The 11,706-nt window shown below is 36.7% G+C and overlaps 2 protein-coding genes across 2 annotated transcripts in view; both read left to right on the top strand.

Moving 5' to 3' along the window:
- Positions 1–600, top strand: part of LOC138029197 (uncharacterized) — a 13,518-nt gene extending 12,918 nt beyond the window's left edge. The window contains exon 4 of the mRNA XM_068876902.1: positions 1–600. This exon is cut by the window's left edge and continues 2,780 nt beyond it. The gene's annotated coding sequence lies outside the window, so the exon portion shown is untranslated.
- A 1,235-nt stretch (positions 601–1,835) lies between these two features.
- Positions 1,836–11,339, top strand: LOC138030735 (serine/threonine-protein phosphatase 2A regulatory subunit B'' subunit beta-like). The gene is made up of 4 exons (XM_068878613.1): positions 1,836–2,801; positions 7,999–8,102; positions 9,823–9,928; positions 11,313–11,339. Exons 1-4 carry the CDS (start codon positions 2,277–2,279, stop codon positions 11,337–11,339), a joined length of 762 nt encoding a protein of 253 aa, XP_068734714.1. The 5' UTR covers positions 1,836–2,276.
- Positions 11,340–11,706: the final 367 nt, after the last annotated feature.

Here is an 11,706-nt window from a genome sequence, read left to right on the forward strand (position 1 = left end):
TAATCCGAAAAGAAAATTGGGGGTAACCACGCATTTTTCAAAAATAATTAATCAACAATATTAGTAAAAAGCTTTAAAATACAAAGCAATGTATGGCGTTCCTTTCCAAATTAAAGCTTAATTATCTCTGAAAAATGTATGGCTACCCCCAATTTTCCTTTTTGGATAGCAAGAGCACTTGCTAAGTTCTGCTCTCTCCGAATAGTTTTAAACCGCGCAAAAATATCCCTGCATTAGTAAGCTCGACCGATAGGAAATCCGAGTATGTGGATGCGCAGAACGTATGCGCAATAACAATAGTAGGCACCATCCTTAAGAGCCTTGTTTGTGGTTTTCACAAAGCGTGTACTCTACTTACTGGCACATAATATGAATTATATTTAAAATGGCCATGCGCCGGTAGACTGTAGCTTTTCGGTTTTGTATTTTGTAGAAAGTAGAAGTTATAAACACTGTTTGTAAACAATTTTTCAAGAGAACGTGTTAGTTACGGACGTAGCCATAAGAATTTAATTACATCGGTAAGTTCACTTTTAACAAAATGACAAGGTATTATCATACGCGTGTTCTGAGGAAAAGAAAAGAATCTGTTTGATCATACCAGTTTGCGTAGCACTTCATTGGCCATCAAGGATCAGTAACCTGTGTTTCAGCGTTTTTAATTCGATCGACATACAGAACGAGAAATAAGAGATTTGCACTATTGGAGATCGGTCGCCCTTTTGGAACGGAATAGAAACATCAAAAACGTGCGTGGTTGCCACCAAAAGCCAACGAGATTGGTTGCGGTGTCATTCGGGGAGTTAACACTAGTGTCAAGTCAAGTTCTATTGTTCAGTGTTTCCCTAGGGATTTAAAACAACAGAGAGTTGGCACCATAATTAAACTTGGTGTCCTATTCGATGTTTTTTGGGCATTCTATACTCGGGCTGCATGTTTAATCAACTTATTCTTTGCATGGTTCGTCCCTTCATGATAGATTTCCAAATTGTTTGCCTTTTTAAAAAGGTCTTGTAAAAACTGGATTAGTATGCAGTTTGTCACAAGGTTGATCAGGATTTATCCCGTGACTAGGGGCGAACAACAGCGCTATATTCCTGTCATGGCGTTTTCACAGACCGTTTATTGTTAGCTTAAATTCCCCACCTTCGTCCCCAGGGTCTCTCTTCTTCCTTTCCTTAGAAAGGAAGAAGAGAGACCCTGGGGACAAGGTCGTGAATTTCCCGCGAATGAGACTCCCACAGGAATCTGCTGAACAATGACAAGAAAGTAACTTTACGTCATGGTGTCACCGAACCGGAACTTCCTTGGTTTCTTTTTTTTCGCGGAAAAGGTAGTAAGTCTAAAAATAGTATTGGAATGTTCGCTTCTAGCCATAAGTTCCTGGTTGATACATTTCTCACGTGAATGGGCAAATAATGATGTTCAAGATGACGCGTTTTTAGTTGTAAGCACAGATGTTATGAGGTCATGAGTCTGCAATATCGAATGGGAAATTAAATGGCAATTAAGATTCCTCAAAATTAGTTTTATGATACACCTTAATAAAAAAATTTAAATGCAGCCTAAGGCCCCGTTTATATGGAGAAAAGTTGACTCGGCTAGGAGGGTGACCTTCTACCCGGGACAACTTTTCTCCATATAAACGGGGCCTAAATATATACAAAACTCATAGTGTCTGAAATCTGTAGTGGTAATTGATAACGACGAAGTTAAAATTTAAGAAAAAACTTCCTCTTTCTCACTACCATTCCTCATTGTCGTTTCTCGTGGAAGTCCGATCCACTTTTATACTTTTACAAATCCTCCTGCTAGTTTCCAATCAAACGCATATTTTCAGTTTAATGACCGCTGATCATGGCTCTGTTTTCAATACACGGAGCTCGGAATCCCAGAGCGACGTTTTCGATTTCAGTTTGTGTTATTATTCCGAAGCCGAAGTTATTCACAACACCAGGAAGAGGAAAGATTATGCACGGTAAAGCTGATTGGTCGTGTTTTCTTCGTTTTCAAATTAGTGTTTTCATGATTCAATGACGACTTGGCCAACCTGAGTCAGCCACCGAATGGACTGTTCTTGAATGAAGCTATAAGGAGGGTCAAGCTAAGGATTCTTCGGTTATAGTGCATGGTTTTACCGTGTCATAAGCGGATTTTGTGGATCATTGCCTTGTCTTGGCCTCATTTCCAATGACAAGAGGAGTGTCAGATAAAATGGACGCATTCCAAGCTTCACTCTAGACAGAATTGACGCGTGTTCGTTCGCAGCTCGGCAAATGGCACATTTGTCTCCCATTCTGAAAGTCAAAGTGGATGAGTTGTTTCTCCGCTGGCTGTCAATGCCCGAAACTCAAAGGACCCTTAGAAATGATTTGAACAAGTTAATCCAGGGCCGCCCTTTGTCGCCAAGGCAATTGTCGCCTGTCCAAAATACAATAGGCGGTGCTAGACCAATTTCCCCTCCCGCTCCACCGACCAGTTCACCGACGCAATTATTGCGGTCACCACGAAGTCCTCGTGACAGAACTTCGCGAAGAACAAGCTCTAAATCGCCACCGCGTTCTCCTCGGTTAGAGAACCATGAAGGAACGAAGGTTCTCATGAAGGATAAAACTTTGGTGTTGAATAATGTTAGAATCGTTCCTGGTTGTGCTGCGAGATTGCCACAGTTCTACTTTCCACTTGGAAAACCAGACGATTCGAAATCTACGATTTGCGACGAAGCTCTAACGCAAGTCACGACAGTTTTCAAACGTTTTGAAAGAGGAGTACCGAAAGAAGAGTTTGGAGCGGTGGCAAAGGTAGTGTTGTTTTTTTTATCGTGTATATGAAATAATGTAATAATTCTACTTAGAGAATATTTTTAATAGCGTGACTACTTCAGTTCACGATCAATCAGCCAGCAATAATAATGTTGTTGAAATGTTCGTGTGACCTTTTATCTCTGCACGAAATAAACTGCAGTGTTCTTAGTATAAACTGTTTTGCTTGAGTTCCCTTCGAAACTTTGAAATTTTCAACATCTCGAACAAACAAAAGTAATCGACATTTTCCCCTTTCGATGATGTTTCGTTCGTTGATGATATTAACGCGCGTTTAATTAATGGCAGGCTCATTGAAGCAAGATTGAGGCCATATCTGGCTTCTTTTAATCGAGCAAAAAAAAATCGTTAATCTCAGAACGAAGGAAATATATTTTGACCTTGTTAAAGCATTATTGTAATATCGCAATGAAAGTTGTTTGTGATGTCGTTAAGAATGAAAAATAGCTTCTCTAAAATGTCAGGTTAATTAATTAAGAAAAGTAAATAGACGAAGCGTTTGAAGCGGTAAGTCTTGTGATCTTGGAACTTTCGAACATCCGTAGCTATATTTCGCTTTTAGTGTGAGCCTCCTGTAAGTCCACTTGGGACAAAAATCAAGCTCAAAAGTTTGGTTTCCAATTCTCTTTTGTTGCCGAACATGTGGCTTAAAATATTTAATATTCTTTTGTGTTTTCAAGCGTTCAGAGTTGCGGGGCTGTTGTGAAGAACGTTAAGACTTTTTTAACTTTCTCTGGTGTAACTTATTGCTTTTGGCTTCAACTCTTCTGAGACTGGCAAAACTTGAAAGTTTTCTCGTTAGGTCCGAGAAAGAAAAATCGTAAATTGTTTCTTTTGAAAGTTCAACATTATGAATGCGAGAAACTTTGCTTTTCATTCTAAAACCAAGAATTGAACTTTTGATCTCTGAGTGGTGTACATCCACTGAACTGTGTCCGATGATGACAAATTGTATTTCTGGAAGAGTTTTGTAAAGTCTTTGGAATATAATTAATTTGGGTCACTTTTCACTCTCGTGTAACCTACTTGAAGTTTTAACTTCCTTCCTGAAGCTTGAATATATTGAGGCTGCTAAAGTTGAGGGTCTTAAAACAGCTTTAAGTATAAATTATTTTCATCTGCAATATTTAATTTAAGTCCTGACTAGTAAGAAAAAATTTAATGAACTAAACAACAACTAAACAAAATTTCAGTGCCAAGTTAGAATCTTCTAGTTTTCATGGTAAAAACTAGATGATAAAATTAATTTTATTCTATTACTGATTTCGGTTTGTTCTTTTATGTGGGTGACCTCAAAAAACTTCCTTCTGTTTATCCCAAAATACAAATTTAATACTGAAGGTCGCTAAATAAATGTCATTGAAATTGGCAGAGCTTTTAAAATTATAAAAAAACAGTCATAATTCTGCTTTCAAATATTTAATGTAAGATTTGAAAGCTGGGAAACACTAAACCAGATAAGACAATTTTAATGTGCAATCATTACGAACTTTCTAGACCAGAATAATAATTATTTTGATCACGTATTAACTTTTCTGTCCAATACTGAATATAATTATTATTATAATTCTCATTCATCCATGGATCTGTTAAAACGTTTTCCCAATTTTCTTTAAATTGGAAAAAACTTTTTTCCTACATTTCTTTAATTTTAAAATAAATTATGTAATAAATACACTGTACATGTAGCTGTATTTCAAAAAATATTGTTTCATTCAAGGCTTTTGTCAGTAGAATTCCACATTTGGATGGCTTTCATTTCTGCTTAGTGGTATTCCATTAATTGAGGGCAGTTATAATGGATGATTTCACAGATTGGTGACATTTTTTAAAGTTTCTCAAAGTTACTCACTTAAAATTGAAGAATTGTAAGATAAGAAAAATACTATATGAATTTAGAAAATGTTTTAGATTCCATGACAATAAATAAAATATATTGTCTTGAGTACTTTATGACTTACAGGTGATTTTTACACAGTTTTTGGGAAGACATTTGAAAGGTCTGTTGAATATTTAAGTGAAAGTGAAGTGAAACACATTAATTTTGTTAGCTTAACTCTCCATGCGACGTTATGGCTCTAATTGTCATTGTGTGCTGTGCTCCAGCCAAAGTAATTGTTATGCAGTTCACATTAATAATAGAGAGATGTAAGAAGAAAATTCAGTGCAATTTGAAAGAACTTTTTAAATCACTTGGTGTTGAGATAAGAATAATCATGTTTACAAAATGTGGCAATGTTTGGCGTGATGTTATCAGTGGTGAATAATGTGTAAAGCCATGGTTCAGTGGTAGTTGAAACAATGACTTGTTGTTCTGTGGTTGGCAAATTAGAATACCAAAAGGAAATCATGCAAATTATCTCGAATTTGGCTTTAACTTGCAAGTGAATTTTGTTTGTCAGCTTTGTCACTGTGTTTAATTAATAATATGGCTTCTAATTTGTTTATATTGCAAAAAAAGCTTTTTGAGCATTAATATGAAAATGGGTGTAATATGAATCTCTTTAGGTTAGGTGACATTTTGCCATTTGAAGGGTTTTGTAAGGGATTATAAGGGATTTTTTTTGGGTCAAGGGAAAATTCCAATGATGAAATCGTCATTAAGGTCTATTTTCGTTACATTGTTTTAAGGAGTTAGGGTTTGTTTACATGACGCCTTTGTTTGCAAAAGTTGCGAAAGTCATCATTTTAGCTTGTTTGATGTGTTCCAAAGAACAATGGAAAACTCTTTTAACAATAATTCTGAAGGCCCATGCCTTGTTTGTTCTGTACTTAATGATTTAGATGGACCTGTGCTTGTAAGGAATGACAAGAATTTGAACTTGGTCAAGTGTGGCAATTTGACCAGACTTAAATTTTGAGGTCTTGAAGACACTAGAACAAAATAATGTCATGGGAACATGTTTTTGGGAAAAAAATTTTGTTGTGACATGCCCATTTTTGCAAAATTAAAGTTTTGTCAAGGAGACCTAAGAATATTATGGTCAGCATAGCCTGTGGAATTGAGTCGTTAAGGCAAAACCTGAGAGAACATGACTGTAGATTGTCAGAGGAAATTCACTCTGATGAAAGTCATCTCACAAATCGTACTCATGGTGGTTTTTTACCTTTATTAACGCCTGCCAATCTTTAGTTGTTTGGACATTTGCAAGACAGTGTTTCTTTCTGGTGGCTGGCCAGCTTCCAGAGCCACTAAAGAGGGACTGTTTCACTTTCAGTAAAATAAAGGTGATATTGGTGTAGTGGTCAGTATGCCAGATTCACACGAAGATGCTTCTTCTGTGAGTTTAAATCCCATTCTTACATGTGATTCAAATCGCATGGCAACGCTGGAAAGACAACATCGTCCTTTGTAATTTTTTTCAGTAGTGGTACAGTACAGTTGTATGCCGCACTTTTCTTGAGTATGATAAAATTTGTAGATGTCATGCACATATCTCTTTGTCATTGAGAAAATATATAAACACGAATAGCAGCTCTAGGGTTTAATCAACCCATAATACATCTCAGTGAACAAAATCCCTGATTAATGGTTATAACTTTGATTCATTTTGCCCTGGTATCTGACTGAGCCTTTCCCAGGCTTATAGTCATTTGAATGTTCCGAGGGTCTGTATGTAAAATACAGGTTGTTGAATAACAAACAGCAGTATTTGAATCCGGAAATAATAATTAAAGTTAAGCCCTTTTAGTGGGGGTCTTCTCAGATAAGTGACCTCCAAGAGTAAATCCCTCTCAAGGAATATATCTGTATAATTCCAGTGTTGACAGAAACAACTTCCATTTCCTTGCTTCCTTCCTAAGCCCTTGTAAATGTTTTGATTGAATAGCAAAAGAAAATGTTTGAATCATTATGTGGTTATAATCTATGGGTTTTAAATAATAATAACAATATTATTGTGAGAATGACATACACAGTAAATGAAATGGTGACAGTGGAACCCACTGGAAACTCGGAAAAATCCGAGCCCCAGATGGGATTTGATTTCAAATCCCATCTGGGGCTGGGAGTTTCCAGTGGGTTCCATTTTCACCATTTCATTTACTGTGTATAATAATAATAATAATAATAATAATATTATTATTATTATATTATTATTAGTAGTAGTAGTAGTAGTAGTAGTAGTAGTAGTAGTAGTAGTAGTAGTAGTAGTAGTAGTAGTAGTAGTAGTAGTATTCACTATTGATTATTGTTATCCTTCCTTGGCTTTCTTTCTCTCTGTATTGTCATCTTTTTATGTCCTGCTTTCTGAAATCATTTCATTACTCTGAAAAGACAATGGCCTGAGATACAATGTAATCGTTTTTTATATGTAATTTTAATATAAAATAAACTTACTCAAATAAGATCAAAAACACACTTGAAGAACTTATTTCATAAAGGGCTGTTGCCACCTTACAGTAATTTAACAAGTTTAATACTTGTACTTTGCCCCAAAATAAGGGTTTTTGGGTGACCTTTGATCAAAGTCCGGTTTAATGTTATTAGTGCCATGGACTAATGTTGACAGAGGCCTAACACCTGGATGAATCTTTTCATTTTTTTTCAACATGTCATTGTTTTGTACCCTAGACCAGTTGGGTCAAATGTTTGAGCATCAAGACCCATTTGTAAACACCACAAAAACTGGGTCCAGACCCCTTAAGAAGTAGTTATGGACCATAGGAATACATGGAATAGAAGTTAGAAATCGTTCGTTTTTACGGAGATTCACATTAATTGTTTAACACCTTCTAAAAGCCTATTTTAAACATATCCTTATTATCCTTGTTGCTTTAAAACTCCAGACGTACCGTGTTAAATCATCACTCCGCGTATTCTTATTCCGGAATAGGGTCAATCGAATGCATCCTTAATGTCGGGCCCAGAAAGTGCTGCCTTTTTAATAACATCTGCAAAATGGTAAGACTCCCTAGTCCACTTTGATAAGGATGATAAACCATAGGCTCTTGCTCTGGACCCTTCAATGTTCATAACGCTGTGACCCACACGTTATTTGGAGAGTAGGGTATAGATTTCTCTGTGATTATGTCGAGCTACATTGTCCGAGTTTAAAGAAAGAAAGATGTGAAAATAATGAACCCGAAGAATGGTCATACCTTTTCCTATCCTGTGGGTGCAAGTACTAGATTTCAGATTTCAGGTTTCTGATGATGTGTTTGTCTTAAATTTCAGGCGTGTGGTCTTCCTTTCTATTGGAGAGAGCCATTGTTTTCTACAGCAGGTGGACATAAGCATGGTTTTGTCACGTTGTCAATGTTTACTGTGATGTGGAAAAGGTGCGTAATTAGCAATTTAAAGTGCACCTAACCCCAAATATTTTTTTCGCTAAAATAAATCTTTGGACCTGTTCGAAACGCATTGCGGCCGTTTTTCCTTTTTCTAACAAATCCTGCCATTTTATAGGCTTCGAAAGTTGCGAAAATCCAAGCATCTTGTGTTCACGACCGAGTCAGAAGGGGAGTGGGTCTATTCCTGCTTTGACGTCACGTACTGATTTACATTGCATTAACTCTTTGTAAAAATGCATGCAAAGTAGATTGTGACGTCAAAGCAGGAATAGACCCACTCCCCTTCTGACTCGGTCGTGCAGCGAGAAAAATATTTTGGGGTTAGGTGCACTTTAAGATCATCTCCATAATAAGATGAAAGCTTGCCAAGCTACAACAAGTTGCAAAATTGTTGAGACACTTTCATTAAAAAACACCTTTTCTAGCTTGCAATGCCCGCCGTATCTAGAATTTAAACCTTTCCACTTCCTCTCCCCTCTCCCCCTTTCAATGTGACTGCTTAAGTTCCCAACATTTTTGTGTCTTGCTAGCACCACGGATACGGGGGGGGAGGGGCCAGCAGTGTGAGAGATAATAGGGAAATTAATAACACACCAAGAAGGTGAAGTGTCTCCACTATTTTTGCAACTTGTTGTAGCATGATTCTAACACCTGCAAGAGTGTTCTTGTGAGTTATAATATTGGCAATGCTGCAGCATAAGTATTCGCATAGGGCAAACACACGTATTATCAATCTTGCTAGCTTTGTACTCTAGTCAGAGAACGCTCGAACTATGAAATGTTTACTTAATTTCTTCTTTTCTTGTAAAAGTTAAGTCTTTGAGGGTGCCTGATCTATTGCTTTTAGTGCTAAAATCAGTCTAGGATCAACCATAGACCTTATTCATAAATGGCGGTCACTTTTATAATTCTTTTGTCCAAGTGCAAATTAGCCTACCAGGGCCTCATTTTAGAGCAAGAATTCTTTTCAATTCACTGTATGGTATCGAGGCTTGGTAGGCTAATTTGCACTTGACAAAAGAATTATAAATGTGATCTTTTACTGCTTGGTCTATGACAGTTTCCGCTGCATTAAGTGGCATCAAAGCAATTTGAATCCTCAGTACCCAATCATTGTAAACTTGGAAATATTAGTTTACTTCAAAATCTAAATGTATGTTTGGAAAGCCAGAACGTGGTCTGTCTGATTCAGAGACATACATTATACATTGTATTTCCCTTACCTCCAGAAAGCTACTGCAAAGATGTTTTTGAGGCCTGCAATAGTCTTCTTTTCATACAGCTTTTGACTATGCTACAAAACTCATAAAATTGGAGACAGTTGCACTTGCTAAATTTGTAACTATCATTGATTTCAGAATTACTTCCAAAATGGTGCCATATTTTAAAACTCTGTTGAAGTCCGCTTGTTCACCACCCACCCCACCCAATACAATGTTGAAAGTCTGAAAACAACAATGGGTCAATGTTTACAACATTGTGGGGGGGGGGGGGAGAGCTGGGTACCATTAGTGTTGAATCTTGCAGGCCTGTTTGCTTCAAGTTCAAATGTCTCTGAGAATTTTTTCCATAGATTGTAGTTAAACTTGGAAAAAATTGCTTCTGCAACAAAGTTGAGGAATGGTCAAGGCTTTAAAAGGAACCCATACTTTGTTCCCGTGATCATGATACATTTTTCAGTATTAACAAGATAACTGTTTTCTTTCAGTTTGTTGTCACAGTACCATGACAATGCCTCAAAATTTGTTCGACTGTTGAGTAACAAACCTTCCTCTGAATATCTTGAATCAGACGACTTTATTCCTCTGTTACAGGTAAAAATAAATAAAAATTAACCGTAAGATCTTGCTTGTAGTTAATAATAGGAGCAAGGATGGCACAGTCCGGTTAGTGTGCGTCCTTGGTGCTAGAGGTCCTGAGTTCGAATCCTGGATCTCGCATCCTTGTTTCGACTTCTTTCCTTTCCGTGTAGCTAAGTAGCTTTAAATACCCAAAAAGAAGCACTGATGGAGAGGGGGGAGTAAAAATGACGCTTCACCGTCCGACCTCAGTTGGTTGTCAGTTGAATTACTGATACAAGTTATCGACGTTTAAAATATGGTTTCTTTACTTTATACTGTACCTTTTTAAATAATAATGCTAATAATATAATAATAATAATAATATAATAATAATACTTTATTCGGTGAAAATGCACCGACAACTGCTTCAGAAAGTTGGAGGTTTTTATACTCTTAGACATCCAACCTTCCTCTTGTGGCAGTGATCTTACTGCTTCGTTTCCACTAATATAGTATGTTAAATTTTAAGGCATTATTAGGTCGTTGGAAAAAGTGGAGGGAGGGTGGAAAAGGTGAAAACTGCTGAAACAACTCTTACAAGAAGAAAAAATTAATGTATTTCCAATAATTTGGAGGTTTGGAAGGGCAAAGCAGCAAGAATTTATGACCACTGGGGAAAAATACCATGATAATACTCTTTGTTTTTTTTTCCCCCCCCAAATTTTTGCACTAAATATTGTTTCCAGTTTTCTCTTGGCACTTGACAAAACAACAACACTGCTTATGCCCAATATTATGGGGTTACAAACCAAAGTGTATTATGGTAACTTCCTAAGTGGCCCTAAAATTAATGCTACGTTTGCCCTTCAACCCCAGAGCCATTGAAAGAAACATATCACAATGAATAAAATTATTCATTTCTCTAAAATATAACAAAATTTGCTGAGAAACTCATCGTCTGTGGCCTCCTATTCTTTGTATATTTTTCATGAAATCTTATTTTTACATAGTAATAATTCAATAATACTCTTTTGATCCTGCTATGGGACACCTTGTGTGGGCATTATCACCCAGAATTGTGGTGCAAGTTTTTGGCACATCGTTTTTAGGTCAATTAATTGTTATAAATCTATTTATCCATTTATTTTTACTTTTGAAAGGATATTTGTAGGAAACACATCCTGGATTGGAATTTCTTCGGGAAGGCCTCCGATTTTTTCACTCTAGGTAACTTCATAACGGCTCGTTGGCCTATGCGGTTCATATTATTAATATTTAATCAACAATCTGTAGCGCACTTCCTTCGGTTTGGCTTTCTTCAAAGTCCACTTTTCTCTTTTCGCTCACCTGAAATTCAGTATTGCACATTCAGTTACCACGTGTTGATTTTTTTTTTCGTGTGGATTTTCACATCCAGCAAATCCTTGGTGATGTTCTTGTTTAATGGATTGGACCTAAAGTTTTGTCTTGTGTTTTTCGCGGTCATAGCAAGAATAGTTTTATTGTGTAAATAGTTCATGGGACTGGAATAACTTACCATCCCAGAACTGAGAAATAGTACTTTTTTAGAAGTTAAGTACAGTTGAACCTCAGACCATTAACAATCGCATTTTAAGGGAACTGTCCAAGAGAAGCGCATGCGCTAGCGTCCTTGTTGAAAACTTGAAAAGTGTTAGGTTATGGGGACAGATGGTTTTTGGAGTTGAATCTTAACCCTTTCAGCCTCGTAGGGTTCCCCATTGACAAGTAAAAATCGTCTGGTTGTTAGACCCAGAGTAAAATCTATAAGTGGCACTATTGGGAGTGAAAGG

This window comes from Montipora capricornis, chromosome 13 (assembly GCF_036669925.1).
Source record: "Montipora capricornis isolate CH-2021 chromosome 13, ASM3666992v2, whole genome shotgun sequence".
In the NCBI taxonomy this organism is placed as follows: Eukaryota; Metazoa; Cnidaria; class Anthozoa; order Scleractinia; family Acroporidae; genus Montipora; species Montipora capricornis.